General features: G+C 39.3%; 1 protein-coding gene across 6 annotated transcripts in view; it reads left to right on the forward strand.

Annotated features, from left to right (window-relative positions):
* The window catches only part of CTNNA2 (catenin (cadherin-associated protein), alpha 2), a 1,182,142-nt gene that overhangs the window by 831,365 nt on the left and 330,471 nt on the right, over nt 1–20,306 (forward strand). The window contains exon 1 of one of the 6 annotated variants that reach the window (XM_011963738.1): nt 2–130. The exons of 4 other annotated variants lie outside the window; for them this stretch is intronic. Coding sequence is in view for 1 of the 2 variants with exons in the window: in XM_011963735.1 (XP_011819125.1) it covers nt 8,265–8,303 (39 nt within the window). In the remaining variant the exon portion in view is untranslated. Of the gene's footprint in view, nt 1; nt 131–8,264; nt 8,304–20,306 lie in introns of those variants that run through there. One more of the 6 variants, XM_011963735.1, reaches the window with a different exon arrangement.

Here is a 20,306-nt window from a genome sequence, read left to right on the forward strand (position 1 = left end):
CCTTGCGGGTACTGGAATTCTGCGGTCAGCCAGCCCTTTTTTGAGGTGGAAGGGGGAAATACTTTCCAAACCCACCTAGTTTGGGAAGCCATCCCAGTCCCGGTGGTGTGAGATCCGGTGTGGCAAAAAGGTATGTCTGTGTACAGGGAGACTTGACTGAGATCCCTCCGGAGCTTCATTAGGCTCCATAGATACATATGGGGTACAGGGTGGATTAAAGAACGATTCTGCTGTCTGACATGGGGAGGACTAATCCTGACTTGTGCTCTTCATGGTGATTGCTGGGCCCTGCAGTGCGCCCCACTCCAGGAGAGTGTGAATGTGTAGGGATGTGGTAGTTTAAGCCATAATGAAGCCTACCGGTCTCCATACACACATCCCTAATTAAGCTTTGAGACTGCACTGAATTGTGCCACTTTTTCCTCTAAATATGACGAGAAGCCTTTGCCTCATTATTTCTATTCACAATCATTTATAGATAGGAGTCCTTACAACGAGCTCCCCGCACACACACACACCTTGTGCCAACTGGTCTGGAGAGGGTCTGCCCTGGGGAGGGTCAGTTGGTCATCTGTTTAAACAAAATCCTCCAAGATGACTGAGAAATCCTGCGGGAAGTGAGTGTGGGTAAGCCTTCCTTCTTGACAAAGATGCCGAGGGAGATGGTAAGGAGAGTCAAATGTGAGTCTCCAGCTCCGCTCTTTGAATTCCTATCGTTTCTGCCTCTAAGGAACTCAAAATCAGTAGGCATTATGTGTAGTGGCACTTACTTTGATAGGAATGAGAGTGGATTACCAGAGCCAGGGTAGATAGAATGGACAAGTAACTGGATTGGTCCTTAGCATCTAAGCTGAAGAGACCAACCAATGGAATCAAAGTCACCAAAGACTGGTGGTACTTTTCAGGAAAAGTCATATGAACGGGGCATGAATCATTCCATTTTGTATTCATCTGAGCTCTGCCCTGGTCATTCATCTCTGAGATGTATCATTTAATTGGAAGGAACACAAATCTGAAATGTCCTAGACATCACATGCTGTCTTAGGAGTTAGAAGAGACATTAGAAAATCAACCTCCTTAATTTTGCACGTGACGAAACTGAGGCCAAGAGACATCATGGTTTATCCAAGGTCATACAGCTTGCAACTGGCACAGATGGTTTTCTTTCTTTGGTTGGTTCGTTCATTCTCTCTCTTTCTTTTTTTCTTTCTTTCTCTCTCTCTCTCTCTCTCTCTCTTTCTTAATTTGCCATTCTTGATGATTGCCTCTCTGTCACTCTTGCTGCCTACCTAACTCTGGATCAGGCATTTGCAGGTTTTATCCTGGCACCTCCAAGGTGCTGCGCAACACTTTAGCAGACAGACGAACAAATTCACCATCAAGTGGTTTCACCTCTAGCCAAGACAGTTATTCCTGACAGCAGGCCAGCTGATGGAGCCATAAACGCTAAAGAGTTGGGAGGTGGGGGAGGGGTGTTGAGCAGGCGCAGGCAGGGTTAAACAGCTGCCAGCCATTCAGTGAGTACTGTGAGTACACGCCACCCAATCCCTAGGGCTGCTAGGAAAAAAAAAAAAAAAAAAAAAAAAAAGTCCTAATAAAGAACGCGTCCTAATGCTGGCTGCTTGGCAAAGTGGTGACAGAGGCTGCCAAATGGGCAAGAAGAGGTCCCACTTTGGATGTCATTTGATTTGTAGAGCTGGTGCAGAGAGGCAGAAGAGTTGAGTGCTGGCAAGAAAGAAAGGGAATAAAATTAAATTCACTGATTTATATATGAGTTTTCTTCTAAGTGTGCTACTCAAAACTTCGAAGATGCTCCTAGGCTGTAATTAAAATAAATAAATTATATATGTATATATAATATGTAAAAATATATATTTTATATATATTGCTTTTCACATTATTATCCTGCAAATCGTTTCATCTATATGGTATCTTTAAGCCTTTCCCACCTCTAATGTGGCAAGTTTGCATCTTTTCTACAGTTTTAAACCCCTTGGCAGAACCGTATACATTAACAGATTGAAATGAGCTTTATTGAAATTTAGCTATTCTAAGTCATCTAAGTTGCAGAATCCCAATTTATTATGTATTTAAAGCATACCAGCACTGATTAAATCAATGCAAATTAGGTTAAATAAGAACAACATGAATCAAGTGTTTCAGCAAAGTTGAGTCGAGAAACGACAACTTTTGAGTCACCACAGCCAGTCGATATGACTGTTTTTCACGAGTTTTAATTTCATGCCTCTAAGTGTCCAACGAACTAAAAAAGGAGACAAAGAAAGAAAAGCTCACCTAAAGTTTTTTCTTTCCTCCTGCTTATTATCTCAGATGTCTTTACCTGTGTTTTGAAAATATTCGATTCACCAGGTTACAATGTAGCTATTGCGTGTACTGGACCAATCTCTTCCTCCCAGGTGACTATAGATTTCTGTTGGCAAACTTCTTCTTCAATGTTGTATATTGGATAAGAGATACTTTATATGCTTTGAAAATACTCTTGACATTTTCCATGTTTGTCAGGGGAAGGAACCTGCACTCATCTAACTGAACCACTATAGCTGCAAGTCTAGTACTAATAGTTGGGCATCGAGAATACCATCCCAAGCCATCATACCAACATGTGATTGGGTACTGAGGCCAGACCTCCAATTTGGGGTAAGAAAAGATAAGAACCTTGAAAATATGGATTCCGCAAATGGGAAGGAAATCTGGGGTATATGAGTTATGAATCTGATGGCCAAACATAATCTGGAACTAAGTGGAGGTAGAATAGAGAAGCTCATGGAGCAAATTTGTTATAGTTAGAGAGGCCAGAAGTATAGCTTGATGGAGGGAAGAGTCAATTAATTCCTTCTCTCTTCAACCTTGTAAATTAGCCTTTGCCTAATGAGCCCTCCTGTTTTTCATGATACTCAGTGGTGTGACGTGGAGTGGGGGAGTCACATACATTTTTTTTTTTTTTTTACTACGTCATTACCTCTCCTGTTTTATCTCAACACTTCCAATTTGTTCACTTTAGTCAAAATAATTTGTGAACAAAGAGATGCAAGTGCAGAAAGTCTGAAATGAATCTGTGTTCTGGAGATTGGCTTTCCATTAGTAGTCTTTGTCAATGTTCAAGGAAGGAAATTTGAGTGATTATTTTAATGTTCTGTCATCGCTAGCACCAGCCTGGACCTTGATCTTTATGCTGTTGTCTTTAATTTTCAGTGGCAGCGAACCATGGCTTTTCTTTAAAAGGAAACCTTTAGAAGAATTGGGGGAGAGTGGGAGTCACAATTCCAAAAAGAGAGTATTAACTCTGTTGTTTCTGTGGGCACATACCATACAGCTGGCATTTTACAGAATGCCTCAAAAGGTGCACGGAGAGTCTGAGGTTGGGGGCCCCAAGGCTGCTCTCAGGAGATCCACTTAGGAGAAACAAATTAGAAATTGAGGTCATTTTACTTATCAAACTTTATCAAACTCTTAAAGCAGCATGGTAACATGGATATCAATAAGAAACTAACTGCCATGCTCTATAAATGATGTAAATGATGAGCATAAATAATAAAAGAAATAATAAGTGAATTAATAATAACAAATGGAAATGCAAGTTCTCCCAGGAACGGTGGTTCATGCCTGTAATCCCAGCACTTTGGGAGGCTGAGGTGGGCAGATCATCTGAGGTCAGGAGTTTGAGGCCAGCCTGGCCAACATGGTGAAACCTGCGAAACCCCCTCTCTACTAAAACTACAAAAATTAACCAGGTGTGCTGGTGTGTGCCTGTAATCCCAGATACTTGGGAGGCTGAGGCAGGAGAATCGCTTGAACCTGGGAGGTGGAGGTTGCAGTGAGCCGAGATCACGCCACTGCATTCCAGCCTGGGCAACAGAGTGAGATTCTGTCTCAAAAAAAAAAAAAAAAGAGAGAGAGAGAGAAAGAAGAAAAGGAAAAGGAAAAGGAAAAGGAAAAGAAAAGAAAAGGAAGGGAAGGGAAGGGAAGGAGAAAGAGAGAGAGAGAGAGAGAAAGAAAGAGAGAAAGAGAAAGAGAAAGAGAAAGAGAAAGAGAAAGAGAAAGAAAGAGAAAGAGAGGAAGAAATGCCAGTCCATGAGGCCTGTCCTCCCTCTCCACAGGTTTTCTCTATACTGGTGTAGAGAATATACTGGTGCTCTGATTATGCCATGTTATGCTTACCGATTGTTTTATATTCTCTCCATCTTTGCTTACCTTCATTTTAACTACGCTTCAAGGTTGATGGCAAATCTCCTCTATGTTTTCTAAACTGACTCCCAGGCCCCTGCTCTATATGAAGCAAACCCTTCTTCTTCTTCTGAACTCCGTTAGCAGCTTACCTTTATCAATCTCGTGGTCCTGTTCACTTTATAAGAGTGTGGCAATAATTTCTAATGATAGTGTTTTAAAACTGAAAGGGATATTAAACATCTTGGAGATGGAGAGTAAAAAGACCTTGTTGGGATTTCTGCTTTGCCACTTTTTAATTGATATAACCCTATACAAGTCACTTCTTGGTCAGTGAAATAGGGCTAAGGATGGCTATCTCAGAGGATACTTGGGGGAATTAAATGAGATCATATATATTAGAGTTTGGCCACTCAAAAGTGTAGGCCTGGGACCAGCTTGTTAGAAATGTAGATTCTCAAGCCTCTTCCCAGACCCATGGAATCAAATCTGCATTTAACCATTAGCCCCAGGTAATTCATTAAATTTTGAGATGCATTATTGGAACATTTCCAAATTTTAACCTGAGGTTAAAAACCCAGATATCATTGATTCCCTAGTTTTATAATTGAGAAGCTGAAGGGGCAGAAATGTTAAGTGATTGCCCACCCTTGGTAGTGGAATCGGGTCAAAAAAAAAAAAAAAAACTTTCTGAATAATGTGTTTTCTCTCCTATTAGATTTTAAACACTTAGAATGGAAAGTCTATGTGTATCACAGGGCTCTTAAAGTTTGATTTTGTAATTGGTACAGCAGGCGGTGTAGAGCCTTCATAGGTGCTAGCTTCAGGTATCTTTCAGCTGGTTTCTCCCCATATTATCCTAGGAGATAATGGTATTCTGACATCTGGCATAAGACTTTGATTGCAGTCTTCCAAGGCAGGCAGAATTGCATGGTAATTGATCCCATGGGGCAGCCCAACATGTTGCCCCTTCACACATATAATTTTGAAAGAGTTAAGACAGCAAGGACAAGTGAGGGAAGGTAAGTTGGAGGTGCATTAGGGTTGTCTTTCTGGGAAAAGCTTTGATGTTAAGAGAGTTTGCTTACATTATTCCTCAGTTTTCTTATCACTGCCAATCTGCTACTATGGCATGTGTGTATTTCTCATGTATACTTTATTATAAAAAATGTACTTTGGGAGGCTGAGGTGGGTGGATCACGTGAGGTCAGGAGTTCAAGACCAGCCTGACCAACATGATGAAATTCTGTCTCTACTAACAATACAAAAAATTAGCTGGGCGTGGTGGCAGGCGACTATAATCCCAGCTACTTGGGAGGCTGAGGCAGGAGAATCACTTGAACCCGGGAAGCGGAGGTTGCAGTGACCAGAGATGGTGCTACTGCACTCCAGCCCAGGTGACAGTGCGAGACTTCATCTCAAAAAAAAAAAAAAAAAAAAAATACAGGAAATGGAGAAACACAGAAGACTCAAAAATTAAATGAACATGAAGTCACCTAAAATTCAAGCAGAGGTGAACTATTAAGTTTTAGATATACATTACTTCACAATTTGTCTGCTCTTATTTATTAATTAGATTGTTTCTGGTTTTTAGTCATTATAAAATATACTGTGATTAATATCCTTATACCTTTGAACATATGGGCGTCCATGCCTTTAAATGTTTATTCTAGAACTGAAATTGGTGTTCAAAGGATGACGACTTTTAATAAAACTATTAATACATAATGTCAAGTTGTCATCTTGAAAAATTTTATACTTTTCATCCTCAATAGTTGCTTTGCTGCTTTCTCTTTGCCTTGAGAAACCCCCATGACATCATAAATTAAAACACGTTTTGGGCCCCTCTCCTTCATCTGGCTGGGGCCCCGACCTATATTTCTGTCTGTCTTTTTTTATGATGTCTTGGAACTATCCTTCCTCATCACACTCATTTCCTCATTCCATCCTGTGGAGGCAATTCTCACTTCAGAAAGAGGGCTGGCTTGGGGCCTTCAAGATTCCTTCTGGGAGTTTATGAGGATTTAATTCCTGCATCTTATTAAGTAGCTGGCCAGCCAAATTATTTTCACAAAGCCATTAATGTCTGAAAATGGATTAATCCAGCATTACTTAAAGTTCTCTATGAGGGTAAAAGTATTAAAATGCACTTGTGAAATGCACAAGGCTTTGTTCTGTTGTTCATGTTTTACCCTCATAAGAAATCTCAGTCTCACAATCTCAGTTGTAAGAAATCTTGTTTTTCATGGTTTCAACCGTTTATTTGGGATTTCTATTAACACAAAACCAGAACGGTTTTGAAAACTTATTTAATTGCAGTTTATAGTGCATTTGACTTTAAACTGGCTCTCACCTTACCAAGACATTCTAAGGTTCAGATTTCAAGCATTATAGAAGAATGCTGGTGCAGGAACCTGTTTTATATCATAATTTTCATCAATTATGGGGGATACCTAGACAACTACAGTTCTACTTGGTATTATCAAATTTCACTTTCTCATCCTAGCCATAAATAAGGGAACTGTTAGAAATGCTTGTTCCTCATTGCTGCAAAGAAATAACATTTGAGCATACATTTAATTATCTCAGCAAGACAGTTTTTACTTTCTGCAGAAAGGGTATGCATCACAGATGGAACAATGGCAAGAGCACACCTGGACAGAAGAGGGGCAGGAGTTCTTATTCCTTACCAGCTAGCTCCTACTGCTGTGTGGTTCCTGTATTGGCTAGGGTTGGACCGTACAGTCTGAGTTAATTCTGATTGGCTATTTTAAAGAAGACGGGAGTATGAGCCAGAGTAGCGAGGTAAGTAGTTTGGCAGAAAGGATGGTTAGGAACAGGTAACTAAAGGTGACTTAGGTCAGAGCAGGTGACCAAGGGTGACTCAAATCAAAGCAGGTGACCAGAATGAGTCAGGACAGAGCAGATGACCAGGGAAGCAGATGTGAACTACTGATTAGGACTGGCGGGAAGGTTGTTTACTGAAACTAGAAGCAAGTGGGCAAAGAGAACCAGGAAGTTAAACTTTAAAATGGAGAATCAAAGAATAAGAAAGCTGAACTTACTGATATACTGATTCTTTGAAGAGAAACTTGGGGTTCACTGTATTTAACAGAACCGATTTAATTCTATAGTAAGTTCTGTCTGTTCTGTCTCTGATATTCCTTGACACTTAATTATCTTGTCTTATAGAATTTTACAGATGTTGGAAATTTTGTCCTCACAGATAAAATGAAACTCTCTAAGAACAGACGTATTACTTTCTCTGTTTTTTGGACCTTCTAATATCTACCTTTAAAGGGAGAAGAAGATCAGATATGAGAGACCAGATATAGGGAGATGAGAATTGCCACATAGCACTAGTAAACATGTTTTCTCTTCTCTTAGTGCAGTCTGCATAGTTCTGAGTTTGTAAACACTGTCATTGAATTGAGTTTACTAACTAGTTTAATTCTTGCCTAATCAATAGCCTGTGTAATCTAAACTAAATATAAAAACTGCTATATTACATTGACATATAGGCACAAGCTATTAGCCCAACAAAGCTGAAACTCTTGAGTTGAAGCCACACAGATTAATGCCTTTATGTGTGGCTTCCTGTTGCAGATCTGTTAGTTGTAGGAAATCCCTCACCATCCATAAGCAACAGGTCTTCAGTGGTAAACTAACCTGCCTAGTTAGATGCATTTCTCTCTTCATTCAAGCTGTCACTCACTCTCAGAAACCACTCCTTAATCTCTGACAAGAATCTTGAAAATGTCTTTCTAATTATTTAACATACATGTTTGCTGCTATTCTTGTTTTTGTTCATTTGTTTTAAATCAGATGGAATTTTACCCAATCAGAAGGAGAGTTAGATAAAATGTGGTCCCTACTCTGTGTTCACAGTTCTGGAGTGGAGGTGATGAGTAACAAACCAATACTATTCATGCTATGGCAGAGACGTAAACAAGAGCTGTGATTGAAGAGATTTTTCTAGCTAATTGAGCAAGTTCAGGTAGAGGAAAGGAAGATGAATTGACCAGACGGATAGATAGAGAAGGCCACTCCAGTCAGTAGGCAAAGTCTGTGAAAAAAATATGAAGACTTCTGAGATGCATACCATGTCTCGAGCACAGGTATGCAGGAGAAGGGGGTAGGAAAAGAGGAAACCAGAGTGTGAATTTAGCACCAGATTGGAAAGACTTTCAACTTGAAATATGATTTCCAAAGTGTGAGTGCAAGGAATATAATTCTGATGACTCCCTTGAACATGAATGGAGGAGAAAGGATACTGAAAGCAATGAGAGCAGTTGGGAGACTACCATATCTTCCCAATGAGATACTATGCGGGTTATGTTCACATTAGAAATGGGCAGGGCAGCAGGTGCAATAATAGCTCTGCAGTGGATTGACAAACGTTTAAGTGGTCCTCTTTCTAAGAAAGGTGATTTCAGTAGAATGGATTGCTCTAGGGGAAAGGGAGGCAAGGAAGAGTAGGATGTAAAAGCCAGTTAAACTCACACTTGGAGCCAAGAGTGAGCAGTTGAAGATCTGAAGAGACATTAGAGCTGCACATATAGATCAGGGAGTCCCTGGAATGTACTTGGTGGCTACAGTGGTGGCAGCAGATGCAAATTCCAGAAAGAAAGATTTGAATACCAGCTGATGCACAATTAAAAGTTTTCACAGTTTAGTAAAGTAATATCAGGGGTAGCAGCTAGATGAGGAATAACAAGACCTTGTGTTACCTACAAAGTGCATATTTTGATTAAAAATATTCAAATTCTAATTTCTTACAACTGAATTTTGTTAGTGAACAAGTGATATTGTGGACTGCACTCAGCTTAAGGAATACCAGTTTGCAGAGCCTCTAAGTGATGATTCTCAGCAACAAAGAATAGGATGGGGCAGAAAAAGGAGAGATCACCTCAATAGGAAGGACAGTTTAGGAAATTAGGAAACACTCCCATAGTCCATAGCAACCAGCCTTTAATATGTAGGGATGGCCATGGGACTGTCATTAATATGAATTTCATGTGGCTGTGGAAAAGATAAAATATGTTTGAGACTGATAGATTTGGAGAGGACGTCAGATAGTCAACATCACCAACATTGGGGGAGGATGTCTGACCATGAGTGAACCTGCAAAGGAAACGTGTAAGGATGATGCTGTCTGCCTAACGGCTCTATGTCAATGACTAGCTGATGTTGAGCGTATCATTTCTGAAGAGGGTTTGTCATTGGCATATCACATCAATGTAAGATTATTCCTTTGTGGATAGACCTTATATTTCCTCCTCAAACATGGAACAAGGTGATGGCTGGAGGTCATGTCCTTCAGAGGCAAATCTATATTTGCATTTTAGCAGAAGAATTTGAGACATCTAATAACATTGTGGAATGCATTTTCAAGTTTCTGACTTTGTATTCGTCTGAAAAGTGTTCTACCATTTAGAAGCTGTGTGATCTGGGCAAGTGACTTAACCCCTAAGCAGAAACATTCAACATAGTAAAACAAAAGAAAAATAAGTTGAATTATAAAAACAGAAAATAGTTAAAATGCTATTGCAATAAATACCTATATCAATTTCCACTATGCCAGGGCAAAAATCACACCCTATAGATTGAAGAAAAGGAGAAAAAATAATCATAAGCACAAATTGCATTGTGTACCAATAACTCAGACTTTTGACTGCTCCTTCTTTAGATATCTGTTCCTACTTTAGAGGCTGCATAAAAAGCAAAATCAAAATGAAAAAGGCAGCAACAAACACCCCAAAACATTGTGGTTAAAACAACAATCACTTTAGTTTCTGACAATATGTGTTGGCCGAGTACAACTTCTGTGTGGACCAGGTTGAATGAAAGCTGTGGTGCTCTCTCAAGTGTCCATGATCAACTGGAAAATTAGTGGAAGACTGGACAATCCAGGATGGCTTCACTCACGGGGATGGCAATCGGCAGCCTGTTGGCTGGGACTCAACTAACTTTAGGTTGGGATATCTGAGTTCTCTCCCGCATATCACCTCATCCTCCAGTAGGCTAGCTCTGGTGCAATCAGATGGTGATTGCAGGGTTCCAGGAGCAGCGAAGGAGAAGTCCCAGTGCACAAACACTTTTCAAGTCTCACCATATGGCAAATTGCTGTTGTCTGTTAACTAAAGCCAATCACATGGTCAGCCTGAATCAAGGAGTGGAGAAATAGGCTCCACCTCTTGATGGGATGGGAAGAATTTATAGTTGTTTTTGCAGATTAAGTACAGCAGCAGTAGTGGCATTACAACTGTAATGCTTTAAAGTGATTTTTATTTCTCAAGCTATATGACCCTAATAGTATCATCCATAAACACTGAGGACCAGCAGTGCAGGTATCACTATAGCTTATTAGAAATGCAGAATCTCAGGCCCCACCCAAGACCCACTGTAATAAATCGGAATCTACATTTTTACAAAATCTCCAAGTGATTCATAAGCCCGCTAAGGTTTTAGAAGCACTGTATCTTTTAGCTGTTTCTCATAATTCCCTTTCTTAGAATTGCTATCTTCACTTGTTGAGTGATAGATCTTTGATTTTTAAAGGTGCCAGAACTGTTTCCTTCTGCACAATTGAAACAGAACAAACACAGGTTTATACAGTAAAACAGGTTGCTTCACAGCGTGAGTAGCTAGAAAGAGAGGATATAACATTTTTATGCTCAATTGTCCTATGCCTTTTTTTAAAAAATGAAAATTTAAAAATTCAGATGATAGTACATAAATATTTAAAACATATTGTATTTAACCAGGCAGCACCATTCAGATATTAGAGAAATTTTAAAAGAAGTAGAAACAGCTAGGCATGTACTTAAACTGACCTTTTACATTTCTGAACCATTACTTAACTGGACCTTGATTTTCTGAAGGTTCAAAGATTGATTCTCTAACCTTTAGTCTGCAGTTTAAATATCTCTAGAACATGTGCAAGTCTCGGGACACTCTTTAAGATTTTATACAATTAATAAGACCAACACAATTTAAGCATCTGGCATGTGCCGGCTGCTGGTCTCACCTAGTTTGCCTTTTACCTTAAGTCTGAACAGAAAGAGAGAAAAAGCAATTTTGCATTAAAACCGAATGCTGTTGTTTTGTGTGATGTTTCCTTGCCATATTCTCTTCCCAAAATGGGACAACTTCTTTGAAGCTATAACTGATGTTCTTTTAACTGTATATGCTTTGAGATCCTGTTCTTGTCAATCAATTAGCCAGCCAATCAATAGTTAACAAATATCTATTGAGTACTTAACATATGCAGGCATATTCTAGGTCTGGGGATACAATGGGGAACAAAACTGAGCAACTTTGTAAGCAAATAGGTTAAGATAATTTTAGGTACTGATAAAGGGAAAATTAAATAGGACCATATGGAAGAGAGAAATTGAGGGACAGGACCTGCTTTATCTACTGGTAGGCAAGGCTTCCTTGAGGTGGTGGTATTTGAGATGACACCTGAATGATGAGCAAGGGGCAGCCATTTAACGTGCCATGAGATATGCTTACCAAGCAGAGAGAACAGAAGGTGCCAAGGCCCGGAGACTAAAACAAACCTGGTCCAAGAGACTGTAAAATGGCTAGTGTGCTCAAGTGAGTGAGAGGGGGATGAAGAGATGGGAAGGAGGATTTTGAATACAAGATATGCTTTCTTAAAGAATCCATGCACATTTTTATAAATGTTGACAAACATTCACCAGCATCCTTATAACCTCCTCTAGACCTTATAAAGTGATTGATTATTCTGTCTCAGGCACTAAATTAAAGCACTTTAATATATTAATTCCACTTATTCATCACAATTCTATGAGATCCTACCACTTTCAGAATATATAAAAGGAGATCAAGGCACAGTAAACTTAAGCCATGTGCCTTAACACAGCTGGTATTGATGATATAAAGTGATTTTTCTGTATTCCCTAGACCCTTTTATGGAACAATTAAGAGGGCTGGATACCAGTCAACTTTTTAACTCTTTAAAAGCCAAACCTGACTCTTTTAAAATCTTCCTTTCCCCAAGGTTTAGACCCAGCAAGAGGCGGGATGGGGCAATTCAAACTTTCCTCCTGGATTCCCACTCCTGTCGGCCCCCTTCTACCATCTGTTGCTGTTTGCGTAGAAAAAGAACAGAACAGAATACCGACAACCACACACATTCAGACATCTCGTTTTGTATGTGGGAGTCTGGCTTCATTAACAAGTTTCTCAAACTCTCCCTGCACTACAACACCAATCTAAACATAACTCATTGAAGTCATGGGAATAGGCAATCATCAGCTTCATGATGCTCAGATGGCAGTGTCCGGGTGCATCACCTGCTACTTCCTAGTAAGCATCTTCTGCTTCAAGCCTGTTGTTTTCCTCAAGAACCTCTAAATAAATAATGTCTATTTCTATATTCTCTAGTCTCTGCATTGTCACTCTGATTCTAACTCCTATTAATTTCCACCTTCCTTCTAAGGGCTCCCATTCTCACTCCAGACTATTCCCCATCCACCCCCACAAATCCGTATGTCCACGTATTCACCCATCCATTCCTCAGTCATGCAGTGGGTACTTACTCTGTTTTCTTAACTGTGCTGAGTGCTAAGGTATATAAAATATTTTAGGTAATAGTCTCTTCTTTGAAGAGTTCACTCACTAGTAGGAGAATTGTACTCCCAGAAGTCCATATGAATCCCCTCCTTCTTTGAGATGTTACCTATCTAACATTAAGAGAGCAATTTAAGTAAATTTAAATTTTCTGTCTTAAATTGCAAGTAAATTTAAATTTACTGCCTTAAACTGCTCTGTGTTTGTTTCTGTGTACCCCTCCTCCCCTGTTTTCCTTTATGTCTTCTAGGTTGAAATTTCTCAAGAGCAAAGTCCAGGTTATCTTCCTGGTGCAGTGAAGATAGAGTTGGGATATTTTGTAAGCAACTTTGTAAGCAAATAGGTTAAGATAATTTTAAGTACTGATAAAGGGAAAATTAAATAGGACCATATGGAAGAGAGAGATTGAGGGACAGGACCTGCTTTATCTACTGGTAGATAGAGTTGGGATATTTATGTTTAAGTTTGGGTTTTGCCACTTACTAGTAATTTTGTGGGTAAATTCCTTCTCTATATAGAGTGGGAGTTGGGTTTGAGAATGTCTAAGATCCCATTGAGCTCTGACATTCATGGACTCGTGAATTCTAAAATACCTAACAAGGTCTGGAAAGTGAAGGAAACATGCAATACAAAACTTGTTTCAAAGATGTTTATTTTTAGCTTATTTATGTGGTGGGTGGTTTTCTAACTGAAATGTAACATTGTCCCTGGCTTATAGACTGAGACAGAGTAAATTTAAAAACAAACTATTGAAAAATCATATTGGACCTTTTTTGTGAAGTTGGGCCTTTAAACAGAGTGTTAGGTTAGGATTCTTTCCAAGCCCAAGAGCAATGCAGACAAGAGATAGTCCCTTAGTAAGCCAATTCTGTATTTCTGCCTTCTTAGGGTGCTACACCTTACACTAGACAGTCAACATTGGCAGTATCAGAATTATCCTAGAAGAGGTTTTAGTGTATGTTGGAATAATCCACAACTGATAATTTTAGAAAGATAAGATGCTAGTGGTTTATCTCTGTGCTTTAGAAAATATTATCAAAGAGAGAATCTTACCCTTTATCAAACCCCATCACAGATGGGAGCCTGGCCTGGTTGCAACTCTATTTAAATGGTCCTCTGAATTCCTTTGACCATATGCACAGGTTAACTATGTTCAGATAGTAATAACCCTATATGGGTAAGTACTCATTTTAGAAAAACATAATTTTCTAAAAGAATTTAAATTCATCAACTAATTTTAATATAATTGATATTTGAAGGATGGCTACCAATTTGGAATATAATTACCTAGCAAGAGCTGATGAATACCAACCAGTTTTGTTGTTGTTGTTGTTTTTATTTCAAACAATTAAATAGTTGTTCAACAAAATGAGACTGGCATATTGCCAAACTGGCCACATCTCCAGACCCAAACGGGATTTGTTTCATTACATAATATGGTGAACAGTATATCTTTTCTATAGTTGTTGTGAACATTGCAAAGGCTTTAGAAATCTTTTCGAGATACAAGTACACCACTCAGGATATTATTCAACCAACATGGAGAACAAAGTACTGTTTACTTTGATGTTTTTTTTTTTTTTTTTTTCCAAAATATCTAAGGGCTGAAAATGAAAAGCCATACTTTGTGACTTTGGTGATATGGATATAGTGAGACTGTATCTGAGTCTCCAGTTCCACAATTCTGCTTTTTACCCTGATTTTATTCCCACGTAGCACCCCATCCCAGCTGTAATAAGAATTCTTGAGTTATAAAGTAAACTAGATGGCATTTACCACCCACCTAAATGAAGTGGTGTCAGGAGGGTTAAAATAAGACATATTCAGAAGTCCTAAAGAAATATTTGATGTTCTGTATAAAGACGGTAACCATTCACAGACTGAACCTTTCTGTAAAAGTGAGAGTGTCTCTTCCTGCAGCCTGCTGGTAGGAAATGAGGCAAGGTTTTTTATCCAACTATTTTGGGAACAGATAAGAGAGGAATGGAATGTTATAAAGTAATAATAAGAATGTCAGAGAATAATCTTATTCTGATCCTGACATTTAGCAATTGCTTTCATTCTGGACATTATTTTTCATCCAGGTAATATTTTTAAACAACTCAACAATAAATGTAAAGTTACTGTTAGAACCTAAATTTCTTCATCTAAAAAACAGGATTAATAGTCCTCCTTATAGCAAAACTTTTAAGAAAATAAACATAAAATGATACATACACAGTTGGTTCCACGGGTACATTCTACTGCTGTGAGATTATTCTATTGTTTTGTCACTTTTGTAAGGACCACTGCTAAAATAGTAGACCTGCTTATAGAATTGCCATTTCTCCTTCTATTTGGCCAAATAACCACATTTTCCCAAAGTGAGGATCTATATTAGAAAAACCCTTAATGTTTAACCCACCTCTCCTTTTCTCTTCTGACTTCAGCAGCTCTTGTACCTGTCTCTAGGATTGAGCCTTCACCTTCTCCGAACTGTGATACAGTCAGCTTCTTGCCTCGTAGAGTAACTGGGTGAGGAACAGACCATTTGAATTCACCCCCCAAGGATTGCCATGTGGAGAAACCCTTACTTTCATTTCTTATTAAATATGAAGTGTGGAATGAAGAGAGGCAACCTTAAAAATTTACTTGATTAGACTTAGACTTAATTATTAATATTAGACTTAAGAATGATTAATATCTTGCCACTTTGGCATTGTCATTTTTAAAGTAATTCACAGATCTCATAATATTTTACGCTTAAATATTTTATGTATATATTTTAAAAAGCTTTTTTTACATAACCACAATGTTGTCATTGCACCCTAGCAAATTAATGACAATTATTTAATGTTATCTAATATATAGTCCATATTTACATGTGTCCAATTATTCCTCAATTTTTAAAAGTTGAATGAGTTTTAATGTGTAACCAAAATATGTCTCCACATTTTATTAGGGTGGTGATGTCTTTAAGTGGGGGCAGAGAAGAAGAATAACTCTGGAAATTCAGTTAAGCAAATCAGTCCACCATAGTGTGCCAGTATTAATGTTTATTCACCTAAAATATTTATTAAAGTTTTAAAAATATGCTAGATGGCACAGATATTTGGATATAACTTTTTTGACCCGATAGGTTCTCTGACACCCACATGTAAAAATGACTGAAAGAAATGATATAAGAAAAGTTAATGATGAATATAACATGGAAGAACTTGATAACCCTCAAGTAAACATTTAGTGTGTAGATTATAATGGAAAGGCCTCCTGGAAAACCAAAAAAAAAAAAGGAAATTTGAGAGGTTTTGGAGGTTTCAATGAGAGGGTTTAGAGATGTTTCTATCGTGGAGAGATGGCACTAGGAAAAGGGTGTTAAGATCCAGGCTTGACTGGTGGTGAGGAGGTTCTGGACGAAGTCTAACTAGTAGGAACAGAAACACTCCCAGTACGGTGTATATTGAACAGAGTACAGATGCTGGGGAAAGTACACATTGAGATGAAGTGAAAGAAGTAGGTTAGAGCCAGTGATTTGTCTTGAATCTGTTATTTCTTTATTGAACAGCATATTTTAAAATAATTTGTGTTGTATGAATTCATAAAATGTACACAAATGAACTACAACCAGGAAAAGTGTGGAATAAATCTTTTTTTAAAAAAAAGCCTACCATGGTGGGCTTAAACAATCTGTCTTTTCTGATATATCAAAAGTCTATATATGCTACAACCAGTTAATTGTGGCAAGGTTTCGTTTTTGTGAATGCATGCATGCATATACTTGTGGGCTCTGATGAATGATAAATGCTAAATCACCAGTAGTGGGAAATATTAATGTAAGTTTAGTCTTTACTGTGACTATATTTAATCAATACCTTATTTCTGCTAACATGTTTTGCGAGACTGGCTCTGGCATGGTAGGTAATCTGTTCTCTAGGAAAAGCTATAGCCCTTCTGAAAGAAGATTCTCTGTATTTATTTATTTATTTTAAAAAGGTGTATTAGGTTTCAGGGTAGAGTGGTTATTCCTCCTGTGGAAGAAGCAACAACAGAACAAAACATGATTTTAAATGTGGGTGTATTTTTTAAGATGAGGTTTGAGACATTCCTGGTACATTCATAGAATTACTTTATCAAAACATTTAGCTCATATTTCTTCTTTCTAGAGAGCAAATTAATTACCATCTGATAAGCATGCTTAACTTTCTTCTTTCTAGTCTACTACCAGGCTTTTATTAGTTGAAGCAACTAAATCAAACTCAGTGTAGGCCACTGTCAATAAAATGCCCAGTGATTAAAACTAAGTAATACAGTGGCTTGCCTAAGCTCCTCATTTTATGTGGCATGAAAACAGACCCATGAATGGGTATAGGTGTGCTAAACTGGAGAGAAATTGTGCCTTCCTTAGCTCACTCTGCACAGAGCCACTTCCCTGAAAGCCAGTGAACCTATTTACCATTGTCATAGTAACACACAATTCGAGCCCACGTAGACTTAATCCCGAGAGGCAATTGTTCCCTTGCTTGGGCGGCTACGCTGCCCGCGGGGCTGCCTGCCACCCCCGGGCTCCTGCAGCTCTGGGACTGCGCGCGGCGGCGGAGGCCGCTGGGCCCCAAGAGCCAGCCGGGCCCCGGCACGGATGCACTGCCCCGCCACAGCCCGGACGCTGCGTGCGTTGCCATGACGGTCGGAAACGCGTGTCTGGGGAGATGGGTGCCAGTGCCACCTTGTCCATTATCCAAAACCCAGTCACTTTTGCTAGTTCCTACCTCAGAATGTGAGAGAGATTGTGTTCTCACTCGTTGCCACTCGGGAGTCATACTCCAAAATCAACCAGAGCCACCTGGACATCCAAGACGGTGCGGCCTAGGCGGGGCTATTTCTCTAACCTGTGCCATGGGCAAAGGAGAACGCCGCCTTCCCATGCAGTTCCTTTTGTAGCCCACCCCTTGCCATTCCAGGCATCACTGAAAGGTATATAATTTGGGAACAATTATAATTTGGCAAAAGGGGGAACAGGTATTAATCGGAGAGGAACTCTAGTTCTCAAAGGTGAGCCATCTTCTTGAAGAGAAGTGCGTGCCCTGTTGTGGTCCCCCAGGTGCCCTGTGACCAGGGTCAGTGCTGGCACCGGCTCTGTCACTGCATACTGGTCGCACCTTTCTTTTCTTTTCGCGTAGCTCAGTGGGGTTCCCAAATCACAGCACATAGCATCCCCTGGCGAGAGCTTTTGGTTTTTACTTGTTAGACTTGGGTTAGAACCTAACCCTACTCCAAGCTTCTGATGTAGTAATGCTCCGAACAGACCTGGGAGTCTGTGTTTCGAGGTGGTCTCCGTAGGTGTTTCTGACATGCATCCAGATGTGGGAATCATCGCCAAGATCTCCTTTCTTTCTTCCCCTTCATTTCTCGCTTTTCCTCTTGTCTCTTGCCTCCTTGTTTGCCTGCTGTCTCACAAATACAACTCCTCTTTTATTTTCCCACGTATTTTCCTCCCTCCCCCAACGTTTTAAGCATCTGTTGTGTGTCAGACACTGTCCTAGATGTTTGGAAGGTTATGGTCTCTGCCTCCATGCGGCATCTTATTGACCTTCTCTCTTGCCAGCTCCTCTTCTCTTTCTCTCTGTACTTTCATCATCTCATTTTCTTAATCAGTTTCTTTGTGTTTCTTCTTCTTTTCTTTCTTTTTCTCCTCCTCCTCCTCCTCCTTCTTTTTCTATTAGTGAATCCATATGTATTTTTAGCACCATGAATATCAGGATTTAAAAGTTTCTAGCATCTGTCTGGATTTCAAGCCACAAATTCCTCCCATGATAGCTTAGAGGACTCCTAGACCACTAGGGGTGGGTGGGGCAGGATATTCCACCCTAACTCTTTACAAGGAATTTGCCTTTTCTAGAGCTCAGTATGAAAAAACAAGTCAGGTTACTCTCAGCTAACGTTAGAGATATTTCAGTTTTCATAATGTTTAATGACCTCTTTAAGCTTCCCTTAAAGCTGCAATTAAAGATTGCCCTATAGTCAAAAGTAAAGCATGTAAAAATGGGGCTTGCATCAATAGAGAATAAAATGAATAACCTCTCTGAATTAATCTTCTCCCTACCCCCCATTATTCAGGCTGCTGTTTTACACAAAGATACTCTTTTGAGCATGAAAACTATGAATTGTTACAAATTTACCTGTTCCAAAGTTTCAATTAAATCTATGTGACACATGTGTATAAAGACTGTCAGAACCTCTCCAAAGTTAGGTGATTTGCTTTGCTTTGAAGGAGTCGACAAAGGGGCTCTCTTGGATCCTCGTGGGCCGCTGCTTGCAGTGTGAGGCATTTCACAAGTCTCAGAGTCGAGTCACAGGCGATGTCAGGATATTCTGTCTCCACGCTGAGCTCATTTCTTGAGCCTTTCTGTGAATTTGAGGTCGAGGGCTGCAATCATCATGACCTCTGATCCTCTAGGGGTTAAGCCCCTACTTAAACTATTAACTAACTTAAAGATTCCATGTACAACACAATCAGCCAGCAGCTATTTATTAAAAAGCCTTTTATGTAAAAAGGTTTGGAGGACCTAGGAATTGTGAGAAATTTTTGAAAGGTAAGACGTTAATTCTTGGATGTGGGGGAGACTGATTTACATGAAAAGAACAAATTCTTAGCTTCGAGTGATTTCCCAGAATGCTTGGAATAAAATACTCCTTTTTTGGCGTGACCTTGAGACTTCAAATGATCTGGACCTTGACCACCTCCCTCCCCTCATGTTGCTGTTACTATGTCTCTTATTGATTTTATTCCAGACTCACTCTTTCCTTTGATCCCCCCCATGCCAGATCTGTTTTATGAATGCCCTTCCTCACATCTTTGCATAGCCATCTCCTTTTCATCACTCAAGTTTCAATTTAGAGTCACTACCTCAGAGAACTCTTCCCTGACCACACCATCTAAAGAAGGCATCAGATCATTATCATAGCACCTGCTTTAATGTTCTGTCATGGCACATATTACTACTGGATATTATTTTCCTATGTTTGTATATTTCTCCCGCTTCCTCACTAAAATATAAGCTTCATGAGAACAGGGGTTTTAATGCTTCTGTCCCACCTAGAAGAATGCAAGGCATTAAAAATATGTTCATTAAATATCTGTCAAATGAATAAATGAATGAAAGACAATGTCACTTGCCAAATGAGGTTTTTCAGACATTGAACACTAGTGTTTCTAGAAGAGGGAAGAATCACTGTAGGCTGAAGGGGACAAGAATTGATTAGAGAGGAGGAGATACGTGACTTGGATGCTGTAGATTTGCAGGATTTATAGCTACAGAAAGAAGGATGATGAGTTTCTTTCAGGTAAGGAATTATTTGCCAATTAAATGATCTAATCCACTTTGGCACCAAACCAGATATTCAAGTATAGGTGAATCCTTTAACCTCAGTTTCCACTTTTGATCTTAGAGGTTACTTGCCATTCTAAATCTGTGGTTCTTAAAGCTGTTTTTTGTTTTATATTTTTTCTGATCAGAGAACTTTGTTACGTCACTCACCATAAC

Source organism: Colobus angolensis, unplaced genomic scaffold (genome assembly GCF_000951035.1).
Source record: "Colobus angolensis palliatus isolate OR3802 unplaced genomic scaffold, Cang.pa_1.0 Scaffold118, whole genome shotgun sequence".
In the NCBI taxonomy this organism is placed as follows: Eukaryota; Metazoa; Chordata; class Mammalia; order Primates; family Cercopithecidae; genus Colobus; species Colobus angolensis.